Source organism: Mastomys coucha, unplaced genomic scaffold (genome assembly GCF_008632895.1).
Source record: "Mastomys coucha isolate ucsf_1 unplaced genomic scaffold, UCSF_Mcou_1 pScaffold8, whole genome shotgun sequence".
Classification (NCBI taxonomy): Eukaryota; Metazoa; Chordata; class Mammalia; order Rodentia; family Muridae; genus Mastomys; species Mastomys coucha.
In genome coordinates, this window is record NW_022196914.1 from 42,675,720 (window position 1) to 42,691,205 (window position 15,486).

General features: G+C 42.4%; 2 protein-coding genes across 3 annotated transcripts in view; one reads left to right on the top strand and one right to left on the bottom strand.

Annotated features, from left to right (window-relative positions):
- The window catches only part of Polr3g (RNA polymerase III subunit G), a 39,777-nt gene extending 32,338 nt beyond the window's left edge, over positions 1-7,439 (bottom strand). For both annotated transcript variants that reach the window (XM_031360722.1, XM_031360721.1), the window contains exon 1: positions 7,222-7,439. The gene's annotated coding sequence lies outside the window, so the exon portion shown is untranslated. The remainder of the gene's footprint in view (positions 1-7,221) is intronic.
- A 20-nt stretch (positions 7,440-7,459) lies between these two features.
- Mblac2 (metallo-beta-lactamase domain containing 2) overlaps positions 7,460-15,486 on the top strand; it is a 42,101-nt gene continuing 34,074 nt past the window's right edge. Inside the window, exon 1 of the mRNA XM_031360719.1 lies at positions 7,460-8,313. Coding sequence (XP_031216579.1) covers positions 7,860-8,313 — 454 coding nt within the window. The 5' untranslated portion in view covers positions 7,460-7,859. The remainder of the gene's footprint in view (positions 8,314-15,486) is intronic.

The window sequence follows — 15,486 nt, forward strand, 5'->3', positions numbered from 1 at the left end:
AAAAAAAAAAAAAAAAAAAAAAAAAAAAAAAAAAAAGAATTAAAAGAATTATGGTATGCACCAATTACAGCCTCCTAGGCACACACCCAAAGGACTATACAAACTCCCATGGAGATGAAGATACCTGCACATCGATATTTATTCCCTGTCTATTCACAGTAGCAAGAATACAAAACTAGCCCAGATGCCCATCCGTAGTCTAGCTGTCCATTCACAGAGAATGGATAATAAAAATACAGTACATACACACAATGGAAATGTATTAATTCATAATTATTTTAGTTACGGTTTCTATTCCTGCACAAAACATTATGATCAAGAAGCAAGCTGGGGAGGAAAGGGTTTATTCACCTTACATTTCCACATTGCTGTTCATCACCAAAGGAAGTCAGGACTGAAACTCAAGCAAGGCAGGAAGCAGGAACTGATGCAGAGGCCATGGAGGGATGTTACTTATGAGGCACTTCCCCAACTGAAACACCTTTCTATGATAACTCCAGCCTGTGTCAAGTTAACACATAAAACCAGCCAGTACAACTGACCCCTTTCAACTTGATATGTCACTATTAAGCATCAACCCTTACTTTCTGATTCATCCCCAAGATCTAAATAACTTTAAAAGTCCCACAGTCTTTGCAAATTCTTAAAATTTCAATCCCTTTAAAATATCCAATTTATTTTAAAATGCAAAGTCTTTTTACAATTAAAAGTCTCTTAACTGTGGGCTCCACTAAAATACTTTCTTCCTTCAAAAGGGAAAAATATCAGGGCACAGTCACAATCAAAAGCAAAAATCAAACTCCAACAGTCCAATGTCTGGGATCCACTCACGATCTTCTGGATTCCTCCAAGGGCTTGGGTCACTTCTCCAGCTCTGCTCTTTGTAGTACACACCTTGTCTTCTAGGCTCCAGAAGCCTGTACTCCACTGCTGCTGCTGTTCTTGGTGATCACCTCATGGTACTGGCATCTCCAAAACACTGTCTTCTGCTGTAATTAGGCTTTACCAATAGCCTCTCATAGACTCTCTTCATGGTGCCAAGCCTCAACTCCTTTCCATGACCCCTTCAGTCCTGGGCCATCAATTGTAACTGAGGCTGCACCTTCACCAATGGCCTTCCATGGCCTCTCACAGTGCCGAGCCTCAGCTGCTCTTCATGACCCCTTCATGCCTTCAAAACCAGTGCCACCTGGGTGACTCTTACACATTACCAAGTCCAGCCACAGCACAAGGTTATCCAGAGATAACCTTGGCTATCTCTGGAACACAGCCTCTTTGTGCTCTCAGAAAACACTTCCCAGATTTCACCTCAATGATGCTGGTCTCTTAATCACCGATAATTTCTTAGCTCCAGCTAGCCAGCATCAATAGTCCCAGTAATGCAAAGTTTTTGATTTAGTAGTTCTGTTATCTTGTTAATCACAGCTGATTCTTCAGCCCCAGCTAACCAAAACCACAGAACCTTCACAATCAAAACAACATGGCCCTGATAAGAGTCTTTAATCTTCCTTCTGAAATTTCACAAGCCAGGCCTCCATCTCTGCACTGTTCTCAACATGATCTTCCAAGCTCCTACAGAACATCCCACAGAGCTCTTAACATTCCAATGACTCTTCTAGCTCAAAGTTCCAAAGTCCTTCCACATTCTTCCCCAAAACATGGTCAGGTTCTCACAGGCTGCTACCAATTTGTCTTAGTCAGGGTTTCTATTCCTACACAAAACATTATGATCAAGAAGCAAGTTGGGGAGGAAAGGGTTTATTCATCTTACACTTCCACATTGCTGTTTATCACCAAAGGAAGTCAGGGACTGGAACTCAAGCAGGTCAGGAAACAGGAACTGATGCAGAGGCCATGGAGAGATGTTACTTACTGGCTTGCTTCCCCTGGCTTGCTCAGCTTGCTTTTTTATGGAACCCAAGACTACCAGCTCAGGGATGGCACCACCCACAAGGGGCCCTCCCCCTTTGATCACTAATTGAGAAAATGCCTTACAGCTGGGTCTCATGGAGACATTTCCTCACCAGAGGCTCCTTCCTCTGTGATAACTCCAGCTTGTGTCAAGTTGACACAAAACCAGCCAGCCAGTACAATAATGAAAAATAAAATTATAAAATTTGAGGGAAATTTATAGAGCTAGAAAATACTTTTATTTATTGAGGTAGCCCAGGATGGAAATGATAAGTACTGTATATACTCTTGTGTGCAGATCCAGGCTTGTGATTTTCCATGTATATGTATTTCTGTAGCAGTGAGTATAGTTAGTGGTCAGGAAACTAGAATGAGGCCCATGATGGAAGAAGAAAGGAAGCCTTAAAGGAGAAGGGAGGAACCCACAGGGAGCAAGAGTGGAAGGGGAAAAGGGAGGGCTGAGGAGTCTGGGGTTGGGGAGCAGGAGAGGGGTGTGAGGGATCAACCACAACTAAGTATGTATGAAAACGCCATAGGAAAACCTGCTAATCCATGAGCTCATTAATCAATGTAAGCCACATAATATCACATGTATAATCTCTACAGCTCCTTACTATCATCTTTTATGTAATCAGCACCCAAACTTCCTCCCTTACCACATAAGTGAATTTATAGTTTTTTTTTTATTCAAGACAAAAAATTCACATAGCAGTTGGAATTATGTCTTTTACATTTCCTTCCTTCTAACTGTAGAATGCCTCCTGTTCTGTTATTCTTACTATTTACTTATGGAAATGACTAGGTGGCTGTCCTATAACATGCACATCATCAGAACATGAAGGTTCTGCTTATGTTCTGATGGTCCTGAGCAGGACCCAAGAACTTTCTAACATACTTCCCCAGAGACAGCAATGCATCTGAGCACGGCTCAAAATTAGCAACAACCTCCCATATTCTGGGTTGGAAAAAAAGTCACACACTTAAGTAGCTTAATGCATTCCGTTGACTATGATTTCCTATGAACAGGTACATTAGCCGCTAATTCAGATTTTGGATTGACTTTTGCTTCTAGGATAGTTAAGAAATACTGTTTTCTCACTGTATCATCAGAAGATATACATTTAGTCCCGCTCTTGGTGACACTCAGGATGGTCTGTGGCTTACTTACCACTGGTCTTTCTTGCTTAGTACAGGATGCTCATCAGTATCACCTACTTGCTACATCCTGCTATTCCACTGTAGATTGCAAAATGGTGCTATACATTTTTTATAAGCCTGTGGACTTGAATGATGCATGGCATACATTTTTATAATTTTCCCATTTTGTTGATTGGAACTCTACTAGGGATTAATTTTTCTCAAAGGCCAGTTACCTTAAAAACAAAATCCATTAGGAAATTCATTTTAATTTCAAAGCTCATCCCATCTGCGTTAGTCTAAAAGAGGTAAAATATCACACACAATGGCTTCATTCCAATTGCTGAGTCACACTCTACCATGCTGAGTCTACAGAAAGCTGGTCTTTCACGTATGACATCTGTAGAGTAAGGGGGCTTACACCTTTGCTCAGCACCTGTAGTAGCCCAATAAACATGGCCAAGACCTGTGCTACATTCCAATCTAGGATCTGTCACTAACTAGAGATTAGCTAGTCAGGAAAAGTTTACCAAATTTGCCTGATCAGAGGAATTACCTGTGCAATATAAAATATAAAAGTCCTGAGAACTTAGTTCTCAAACATAATAAAAGTCCATATTGAGTCCTGAGAACTTAGTTCTCAAACCCAATAAACCATCATCTTTGAAGTTGGGCCCAGGAAATGTTTTGGAAAATTAAACTCTAAGAGTATCTCAATTAACATTGTTTAATGGAATATGGCCCCAGAAATAAGCTCTGCAGACTTCAACTTCCTATTTTTAATCTTGCAGTCACTGGGCATAAATTGATAACAACAATAAATGTAACCTGTAGAAAAATCAAACACTAGCTCTTGAGACATTCTGGTTACTAGGCACACTGGCCTACAAGCCATTCTTCAGTTTGATGACCCAGACGTGGTACTCCTATACATAGAACACTTGGTCTCTTAATTCATTTTCTCCCCCTGGAGCCAGAAACTAAATCATGAAAAGAAAGGTTCACAAGTGAGACCTAGGCATCAGTCACTTAAGCCGTTTATTTGATGTATTTATCTAATACATTGACTTTGGTTTTCCAGGAAAGGTGTGTCATGGGAAGAAGAGGGGTTGAACCCAGGGCTTCACACACACACTAGCAAACGTCCACTACTAAACTTTATCCTCAGCCTCCTAATTTTTATTTATTTACCTATTTACTTCTTGAGGCAAAGACTTGATAGTTTTCCAGACTTGACTTGAGCCCTTTCTATAGCCTAGGCGGGCTCTGAATTTATAATCTTTCCATTTCAACATCCTTAATAGATGATGGGACATCACCCCAGCTTCCAAACTTTGTGAATGAGGAGTTTTTTATCTCTGTATTTCCTCATTAGCCAAATCTGTTTAGAATGGCCCAATCCAATTAATTCTTAATTCTTCCTTCAAAACATCCATTCTTTTCAAATATTTTGGCATCTCTATGTACAATAAGTGACTCGTTCCAAGACCTCATTATGTGGTCCTAGCTAAACTAAGAATCACAGTAGATTAAATCTCATTTTGTAGTTGAGTAAAAAGGTTATAAAGGCCATCTGATAGTCTCAAACAATTCCTATCAAAGGCGGGAGAAGAATTAGCCTCAGGAGGGCCTTTCAACGCCCTACCTATATTTTACTTCTGGAAGCACATATCTAAAGTCGTTGACAACCTATTTTTGTATCCCAGACCAATGAGGGAAATGGACAACTGCAAAAAGTTCTGAATTTCAAAATCTTAAACTATGTGTGAGTATGTGCAGAGGAATGCAGGTGCCCATGGAGGTCAGAAGAGGATGTCAGGCCACCAGTGCTTGTGAGCCACTTGCTGTGGTTGCTAGGAACTGAAGTCAGGTCCTCTACAGAAGTAACATGAGTGAGCTCTTCCCTGCTAAGCCATCTTTCCAGCCCCCAAGTCTGAAACTGAAGACACAACATCGACAACGCAGCACTGCTTTCACCTCAGGATGCTGCCTCACTTCCAGCTCAGGGTGCTGCCTCAAAACTCCCGTTCAGAATCAGTCCCAAGAGATCTGAAAATGGGTGTTGTTCAAGTCTATCCTAACCAACTCTAAACACAATCTTCTGGAAGGTTGTGAGCTAATCTCTGCATTTCTTCCTAGATCTAAAATGGTGTGAGTTATGATTGTGACTTAAATGTATCATCCTCTTGTACACACAACCTTGCACATTTAAGGAGATGAATAAAGGTTCAAATAGCTGATGGCCAGGGGAGACAGCAAAAGCCAGGTCACAGTATCTATCTTTCTGAAGAATGCCCTAAACATGCTCTAATCAAGAGCCCGAGTCATTCTACTCTGGCTGTCTCCTTTGATCACCTAAGAGAAGACTATTAGCTGTGTGTTCTCTATCATTCTCCTTTCTTCTTCCTTAGCTCAGGCCTTTAGCATCAGCCATCTGGCCCTCTGAAACTTACTAGACATTTTATGTCCAGATCCCACTACTCTCAATTCATCACGTCAATTTAACAGAAGTCTGCCAATCTTTACTATGTCATTCTCTTCAGTTAACAGAGCTTAGGACATTTAACTTCTGCTTCTCACCACGTAACGGCTGGTTGTCTGCCTCCCCAAGGAAGGTCTTCATTTATCCACTGAAGTCTTTATTAAGACTAACCCTAACCTCTGGGTCAAATCATCCCCTCTGTGTTGGGAATAGAGGCAAACAAAATAACATCTCTGTTCTTATGGAGTTCACGCTTGAATATGGGAAGTGGGCAAAATATACTTTCGAGAACCTGTCAGAACCTGACAGGTGGTGTGAAAATGAGGCAGGAACCAGGCCAGAAAAACTAGTTGAAGAAGTCCTGCCTCTTTCAGGACTACTTGAGCTTAAATTTCATTAAGATGAGAAGCAGCGTCATATTGAAAAGTAAAAAGGAGCCTTTGGGAACTGTAGGTCCAAAGGACTCTAGAGCTAGGCACAAGCCAAGTAATTAATCACCACTGAATCCTTTCTGAGCTTATGGTCAAGGAACAATACTGTGCCATCTTACCAAGTGGCTCCCTTCTGCAGCAGAAACAAAGTACAGAGGGCATAGTGTTTCTCTGTGGAGAATACCTTCGTATGGCCAGTGCAATTGTTCAGTAGTCCATCTACATGTAGAATTCTAGACCAGGCTGGCCTCTTGAACTCAGAAATCCTCCGCCTGCCTCTGACTCCCAAGTGCTGGGACTAAAGGCGTGCGCCACCACCACCCGGCCAGACTTTTTTTTTTTAAAAAAAAAAACACAGTTTTCTGCTTGTCACACATCATTTAGCTCAGGCACTAGTGCTAAGAATGGTCCCAATTCCGTAACTGACTAATTGACAAGATTAGCAAAATACTCAAAAGGGCAGCGACCTGCTCCTACACCCACCAGAGAGTTTAGGAGTGTAGGAAGAATACACCTCTCCCTCCAAGAAAGACTTATTAGGAGATGCCACAGGAAGGATTTTCCTAATTATCCTTTATAATGCTATCCCGTGGGTCTCTTTATAATTTCTGAAGGTTAGTCAAATTCTCAAGGGAATTTCTGAATCCGAAATAGATGCATCAATAGCTAGTGGTTGGGGTGCAAGCACACAGGGACTTGATATTGACAGTGGGGTGATTTCGGTGGCTTGCAAGGCCACACCCAGTCATATCCACTTTTCCTGTCCCCTCAAAGTGTTCCGCCTTTCCTTAAGCTCTTAACTTTCTCTGCTCTCTTCAAAGGGCAAAGAACCAAACAGAACTATGACGGTCATTTAGGTTTTCCTTTTTTAAAGAAAAAATTTATCACCAGTCCCTCTCTAATTAAGAATACAGAAGCGATGATAAGTATGCCCTTATCAGCAAACTGCCGCCAAACTTTGCATGAACAAAAAACAGCCACCGGATTTACATAGTCTTCTCTTGCAAGAAGATAAACCCCCAGCTTTCTCACAGAGAAAAAACCCACCGGGAGGCTGGAAGATCTGGCTACGAAAACTTTAAACGGTTTGGAAGGAGGCAGGAGCAGGCTTTGGGGAGGTAAGGCTACCTCCCAAAGTCACTCCAGAGGGGCTTTGATAAATGTTGGCTCCGGATACCCGGCCACCACGTTCTCCACGTGCCCCATCAACTCCCTTCTACCCTCTTCACCTCCACCCAGAACCGGGTAGCTTCCAGTTACCTGCAAGCCAAGTCTCGAGGCTTAGGCACACGGTGAAGCAGAGATGGCAGGAAAACAGGCAGACCAGCCAGCAAGGAGCTGCAGATCCTACCGCCCGAGCAACGCGCACCACTCTGCACGCGGCTACAGCGCAGGCGAGCGCACTGGAAGCCCCGCCCACTCTCTGCGAGGCCACACCCCCGAAAGAGAGCTTTTTAGCCCTTGGCAGGCGCCGTAGTCAGCCTTCAACTGGCTCAGCCTCACTCTGGGCTCCGGCGGCGAGTGCACAGCACAGCGTCCGCTGCCCTTGTCGGGGCGGGCCTGTCGCTTCCCACGCATCTCTCCTGGCCCCTGCAGTAGAACCCCCGAGCAGAGCATTGCCCGGTGTCTCCGCCCCGCTTCCGCGGCCTGCGTTACCGCCTAGGCTCTGCGGCTGCAGAAGCTGCGGCAGCTGGGTTGCAGTCTGCGCTCTGCGGCTCGGATAGGAGGGCACTGTCGCGGCGTCCTATCCGCGCTCCCTTCCGGATCCCCGCCCCTCGATCGCACCTCCCCCAGTGCTGAGAGTAGCACCTCGAGCTCTGCAGCAGCAACAGCGAGTTCTGGATTGCCTGTGGGAGGCACACCCACCTTGCCCGGCCGCACCCCTGCGCAGCAGCAGCATGTCCGCGCTCGAGTGGTATGCCCACAAGTCTCTGGGCGATGGCATCTTCTGGATTCAAGAACGGTTCTACGAGTCAGGCAACCGGGCCAACATTTGGCTGGTGCGCGGCTCGGAGCAGGACGTGGTGATCGACACGGGCCTGGGGCTGCGCAGCCTCCCGGAGTACCTCTACTCCTCGGGCCTCTTGCAGGATTGCGGGTCCAAAGAGGATGCAGGGCGCAGGCCGCTCCTGGCCGTGGCCACCCACGTGCACTTTGATCACTCCGGCGGTCTCTATCAGTTCGACCAGGTGGCTGTGCACCGCGCCGAGGCCGAGGCCCTGGCTCGCGGGGACAACTTTGAGACCGTGACCTGGCTCTCTGACAGCGAGGTGGTGCGGGCGCCTAGCCCTGGCTGGAGGGCCAGGCAGTTCCGAGTGCAGGCAGTGCAACCCACCCTCATTCTGCAGGATGGTAATGGGCCCCGCGGGCGCGCGCTGTCACTGAGGGAGGGGCTTGGAGAGCGTGTACAGCATGTTGCAGACCTCCGTGGCACTGTTGGGGTACAGTGCGGGAATATTCTGTTTCCCCCTTTGCTGCGTGAAAGCCAGCTTGAGCAGAGCCTAGGCCCTGGCAGGCTTCTCTGCAAGGAGATGCGCGCTGCTACTGTGTGGCTGTCTCTTTGAAAGCTTACACCATCCCCAGTCAGTCAGCTACAGTAGTAACACTGCAGAGACTTGTGACTGGAGATTTTCCATTCTTTTCCCAAGTACCGGCTGAACATTTCCAGCTTTTGTAACGAGTAGGCTTTTAAGAAATGGCACCTTGTGAAGAGTGTTAGGCTCCGTGCTTTGAAAACTGCTGACTTCATCTGCCTGCTCAGTGCTCACTGCAGAGTGCCTATCAGTTCCACCTGTAGGCTTAGAAAGCTTTGGCTCCGTTTCATCCATCCTTACCTTTCAGATGGGTTTGTTTGCTTATTGCCTCACAAGAAAAAAGGCTTGATAGTGAACAGAAATGTAGAATTATGACAAATAACTGGTCTGGATGAGAGCAAGGCCTAGGAAAGATCAATAAGGGAGTTGTTTCCGGTGGAGAACGTGTGTGTTAATGCAGACTTCATTCTCTTGGTCCTAAGAAATTGATAGAATGGAGCAAAATAGAGTAGGTTCCCAACCCCCTTCTCCCCATGCTGAACTGCACTAATTAGACTGATTAGCAACAACAGCAATATTTGATGTATCAATTTTATATTTTTGTCTTAGGATTTACTTATTTATTTACTTACATCCCCCAAACTACCTGCTCCCTCCCTCATAGAGTCTCTACTCCCATCCCCTCTCCCCTTCTCCTCTGAGAAGGTGGAGGCCCCTCTGGGTATCCTCCCCCCGAAACACAGCACGCCAATCAAGTCTCTGCCAGATTAGGTGCATCCTCTCTCTCTGAGGCCATGTTAGGCAGCCATGGAGACCGAGGTGCATGCCTGCTAAGTATATGCCTGGGACCTCTTTTCAGTCAGCGTGTGTTTTTTGGTTGGTGTTTCAGTCTCCGAGTGCTCCTATGGGTCTAGGTTAGTTGACTCTATTGGTCTTCCTGTGGAGTTCCCTTCCCCTTCAGGGCCTTCAGTTCTTCCCTTGGGGGAAGAACTCTTCCTTAAGAGTCCCTGACCACTGTCCAATGTTTGGCTGTGGGTATCTGCATTTGTTTCAGTCCACTGCTGGGTAGAGCCTCTCAGAGGACAGTTATGCTAGGCTCCTGTCTGCAAGCATAACAGAGTATCATTAATAATGTCAGGGATTGGTGCTTGTTCATAGGATGGGGTTCTAGTTGGGGTTCAGTTATTGGTTGGCTTTTTCTTCAGTCTCTGTTCTATCCCTGCATTTCTTTTAGACAGGACAAATTTGAGGTCAAAGTTTTGTGGATGGGTTGATATCCTTATCCCGCCACTGGGAGTTCTGTCTGGCTACCAGAGGTGGCCTCTGCTAATTTCATGTCCCCACTGTTCGGAATCTTGGCTAAGCTCACTCTCTTTGATTTCCTGGGAGCCTCCCCTATGGGATAGCCTAGAGATTCTCCTCTCCCCTCCCCCAGCTCACACCCCCATCCCCACAGCTGAAGGTTTACATCCATTCTCCTGGCCTTCTGAGCCTCACTCCTATCTATCCCTGTACCTGATCCTACCCCCTGACCCTGGCCTCCATTCCTCTGTTTACTTCTTGAGTGCATATCATGACTGCCCTTTTGGGTATGGGTTACCTCACTCAGGATTATATTTTCTAGTTCCATCCATTGGCCTGTAAAATTCATGATGTCCTTGTTTTTAATAGCTAGATACTGTTGCATTGTGTAAATGAACCACATTTTCTGTATCCATTCTTCAGGTGAGGGACATCTGGGTTGGTTCCAGTTTCTGGCTATTACGAATAAAGCCAATATGAACATAGTGGAGCACATAGTGGAGCTTCTGGTATGTTGGAGAATCTTTTGGGTATATGCCCAGGAGTGGTATAGCTTGGTCTTCAGGTAGAACTATTTCCAATTTTCTGAGAAACTGCCAGATTGATTTCCAGAGTGTTTGTACAAGTTTGCAATCCCACCGGCAATGGAGGAGTGTTCTTTTTTTTCCACATCCTCTCCAGCATCTGCTGTTGTTTGAGGTTTTTTATCTTAGCCATTCTGATTGGTGTAAGATAGAATCTCAGGTTTGATTTGATATGCAGTTCCCTGGTGATTAAGGACATTGAACATTTCTTTAAGTACTTCTCAGACTTTCAAGATTCTTCTATCGAGAATTCTCTGTTTAGCTCTATACTCCATTTTTTAAATTGGGTTATTTGGTTTGTTAGAGTTTAACTTCTTGAGTTCTTTATATATTTTGGATATTAGCCCTCTGTCGGATGTGGAGTTAGTGAAGATCTTTTCGCAATCTGTAGGTTGATGATTTGTCCTATTAACTATGTCCTTTGCCTTACAGAAGCTTTTTAGTTTCATGAGGTCCTGTTTATCAATTCTTGACTTAGAGCCTAAGCCATTAGTGTTTGGTTGATGAAATTGTCTCCTGTACCAATGTAATCAAGGCTGTATCCCACTTTCTCTCCTATTAGATTTAGTATATCCGGTTTTATGTTGAGGTCCTTGATCCACTTGGACTTGAGCTTTGTGCAAGGAGATAAATATGAATCTATTTTCATTCTTCTACATGCAGACATCCAGTTAGAACAGCACCATTTGTTGAAGGTGCTTTCTTTTTTCCATCATATGGTTTTAGCTTCTTTGTTGAATATAGGTATGTGGGTTTATTTCTAGGTCTTCTATACTATTCCATTGACCAGTCTGTCTCTGTACCAATACCATGTGTTTTTGTTTTTGTTGTTGTTTTAAATCACTATTGCTCTGTAGTAGAGTTTGATTCAGGAATGGTGATTTCTCCAAAGGTTCTTTTATTGTTCAAGACTGTTTTGACTACCACAGGTTTTTTGTTTATCCATATGAAGTTGAGAATTGCTCTTTCAAGATTTGTAAAAAAAAAAAATGTGCTGGGATTTTGATGGGATTTGCATTGAGTCTGTAGATTGCTTTTGGAAAGATGGCCAGTTTTACTATTTTAATCCTACTGATCCATGAGCATGGGAGATCTTTCTATCTTTTCATATATTCTTCAATTACTTTCTTCAGGGACTTGAAATTCTTATCATACAGACCTTCCACTTGCTTGGTTAGAGTTACATAAAATATTTTATATTATTTGTAGCTATTGTGAAGTGTTATTTCCCTAATTTCTTTCTCTGCCCATTTATCATGTGTATAAAAGACGGCTACTGATTTATTTGAGTTAATTTTATATCCAGCCACTTTGCTGAAGCCTTTTATCAGCTGTAGGAGTTCTCTGGTAGAATTGTGGGGATTGCTTACATACATATACAATCATATCATCCATGTATAATACTTTGGCTTCTTCCTTTCCAATTTGTACCCCCTTGATCTCTTTTTGTTGTCAAATTTCTCTAACTATGACTTCCAGTACTATATTGAATAGTTAGGAGGAGAGTGGGCAGCCTTGTCTTGTTTTTGATTTTAGTGGGAACGCTTTAAGTATCTCTCCATTTAATTTGATGTAGCTGTTGGTTTGATGTATATTGCTTTTATTACATTTAGTTATGTCTCTTGAATCCCTGGTTTCTCCAAGACTTTTACTATGAAGGGGTGTTGTATTTTGTCAAAGGCTTTTTCAGCATCTTGTGAGGTGATCATGTGATTTTTTTCTTTCAGTTTGTTTCATAAAGTGGATTATGTTGATGACTTCTGTATATTGAACCATCCTTGCATCCCTGGGATGAAGCCAACTTGATTGTGGTGAATGATGTTTTTGATGTATTCTTGGATTTGGTTTCCTAGAATTTTATTGAGTATTTTTTTATCAATGTTCATAAGTGAAATTGGTCTGAAGTTCTCTTTCTTTGTTGAGTTGTGTGGTTGGGTATCAGGGTAACTGTAGCCTCATAGAGTGAATTAGGTAGTATGGGAATTGCATTGAGTCTGTAGATTGCTTTTAGTAAGATGGCCATTTTTACTATTTTAATCCTGTCACTATTCTTTTTCTACTTTGTGAAATAGTTTGAGGAGTATTGGTATTAGTTCTGTTTTGAAAATCTTATAGAAAAACATCTGGTCCTGGGTATTTTTTTGGTTAGGAGACTTTTAATGACTGCTTCTATTTCCTTAGGGGCTATGGGACTGTTTAGATAGTTTAACTGATCTTGATTTAACTGTGGTGTGTGGTATCTCTCCTAAAATTCATTCATTTTAGGTTTTCCAGTTTTGTGGAGTACAGGCTTTTGAAGTAATACCTAATGATTTTTTTTTTTAATTTACTCAGTTTCTATTGTTATATCTTCCTTTTCAGTTTTGATTTTGTTAATATGGATACTGTCCAAGTGCCTTTCAGTTAGCTTAGCTAAGGGTTTGTCTATCTTGTTGATTTTTCTTAAAGAACCAGCTCTTGGTTTTATTGATTATATTGTTCTCTTTGTTTCTAATTGATTGATTTCAACCCTGAGTTTGACAATTTCCTGCTGTCTACTCCTATTGTGTTTGTTTGCCGCTTTTTGTTCTATAACTTTCAGGTGTGCTATTAAGTTTCTTTCTAGTATGAGAGATCTCTCCAGTTTCTTTATGAAGGCACTTAGAGCTATGAATTTTCCTCTTAGCATTGCTTTCACTGTGTCCCATAAGTTTGAGTATGTTGTGTCATCATTTTCATTGAATTCCAGGAAGTCTTTAATTTCTTTCTTTATTTCATCCCTGACCAAGTTATCATTGAGTTGAGTAGCGGGTTGTTCAGTTTCCATGAGTATATGGGCTTTCTATTGCTTCTGTTGTTGTTGACATCAGCCTTAATCTGTGGTGATCTGATAGAATATGGTAGGTTATTTCAATCGTCTTGTATATTTTAAGACTTGCTTTGTGTCTGATTATATGGTCAATTTTGGAGAAGGTGCGGTAAGGTGCTGAGAAGATATGTTCTTTTATTTTGGGGTGAATGGTTCTGTGGATATCTGTTAAATCTATTTGGTTCATGCCATCTATGAGTATCATTGTTTCAATAACCTGTCCATTGGTGACAGTGGGTGTTGAATTCCCTCACCATTATGGTGTGGGGTTCAATGTGTGATTGGAGCTTTAGTAAAGGTTCTTTTACGAATCTGGGTGCCCTTGCATTTGGAGCATAGATTATTCAGAATTGAGAGTTCCTCTTGGTGGATTTTTCCTTCCCTATCTCTTTTGATAACTTTTGGGTAAAAGTCTATTTTATTAGATATTAGAATGGCTACTCCAGCTTGTTTCTTGGGTCCCATTGCTTGGAAAATCTCTTTCAAGTCCTTTACTCTGAGGTAGTGTCTATCTTTCTTGCTGAGGAGTGCTTCTTGTATGCAGCAGAGTGATCCTTTATGCATCCTGTCTGTTAATCTGTGTCTTTTAATTGGTGAGTTGAGGCCATTGGTATTGAAATTTATTAATGACCAATAATTGTTAGTTCCTATTTTGTTGTTGGAGGTGTTATTATGTGTATATATGATTCTCTTCTTTTGCTTTTGATGTGAGATGATTAATTTCTTGTGCTTTCTTGGGTGTAGTTTCCCTCCTTGTGTTGGAGTCTTCCTCCTAGTATCCTCTGTAGATCTGAATTAGTAGAAAGATATTGCTTAAATTTTGTCATGGAATCTTGGTTTCTCCATCTATGGTGATTGAGAGTTTTGCTGGGTATAGTAGTCTGGGCTGGCATCTGTGGTCTCTTAGAGTCTGCAAGACATCTTTCCAAGATCTATGGCTTTTAGATTCTCTGTTGAGAAGTTACGTGTAATTCTGATAGGGCTGCCTTTATATTTAGTATTTTGATTATGTAACAGGCAGATTTTCTTTTCCACTCCAGCTTATTTGGTGTTCTGTAAGCTTCTTGTACATTTCTAGCCATCTCTTTCTATAGAGAAGTTTTCTTTTATGATGTTGTTGAAGATGTTTTCTGGCACTTGAATTGGAATTTTCACCTACTTCTATTCCTATTATTCTTAGGTTTGGTCTTTTCGTAGTGTCCCAGATTTTCTGCATGTTTTGAGTTAGGAATTTTTTACATTTGACATTTTCTTTGATTGATAAGTTCATTTCTTCGATGTTATCTTCTATGCCTGAGTTTCTCTCTTCTATCTCTTGTATTTTGGTGGTGATGCTTGCATCTGTTCTCTTTCCTAGGTTTTCCATCACCAGCCTTACCTCCATTTGTGTTCTTTTTATTGCTTCTATTTCTATTTTTAGGTCTTGGACTATTTTATTCATTTCCTTCACCAGTTTTTATTTTCCTGGATTACTTTAGGCAATTTATTTGTTTCCTCTTTAAGAGCTTCTACTTGTTTGACTGTGCTTTCCTATATTTCTTTAAGGGAATCATTTATATCTCCTTTAAAGGCCTCTGTTATCTTCATGAGATGGTATTTAAGGTCACAGTCTTGCTCTTCAGGTGTGTTAGGATATCTAGTGCTTGCTGTAGTACGGAAGCTGAGTTCTGATGGTGTTTGATGGCTTGTCTTGATTATGTTCTTGCAATAGGTTTCGCCATTGTCTCTGGTGTTGGCTGGCCTGGGTGTTGCAGGTTGGAGCAGGGCTCCTGGGAGGTAGACAGAGCTGTGGGGTGAGATGCAGTGTGCTGATCCCTGACTGCAGTAGGTGAAGGCTCAGGCCAGAAGGAAGAGCTCTGACAGGGTGGGGCCCAGAGTGCTGATCTGCAACTTCTGCTAGTGTAAGTGCAAACTGGAAGTTGGAACTCCGACAGGACCGGGCAGAGCCCATGACTGTTAGTGGATTTATTTGTAGATTCTGTCCACATAAAACTTTTGAAGTGAGGCCAGAGAGCCCTGATTCAGTGTCTCACTAGGCAGAATCATAGTCAAACCCAGGACTTACACCAAGGCATAAAAGATGAAAGCACACAGAATACAGAAAAATTCTACTCATGAGATACTTTATGAAAATCATAGATGGATCATAAAAGTCACTTTTTCTGTGTTAATAACCTTAAATTGCCTATAAACTCCCTTGTAATATTGAGAAAAATCCAGTTGCTACATTTTTTTATTTTAAAGGAAAGACATATCT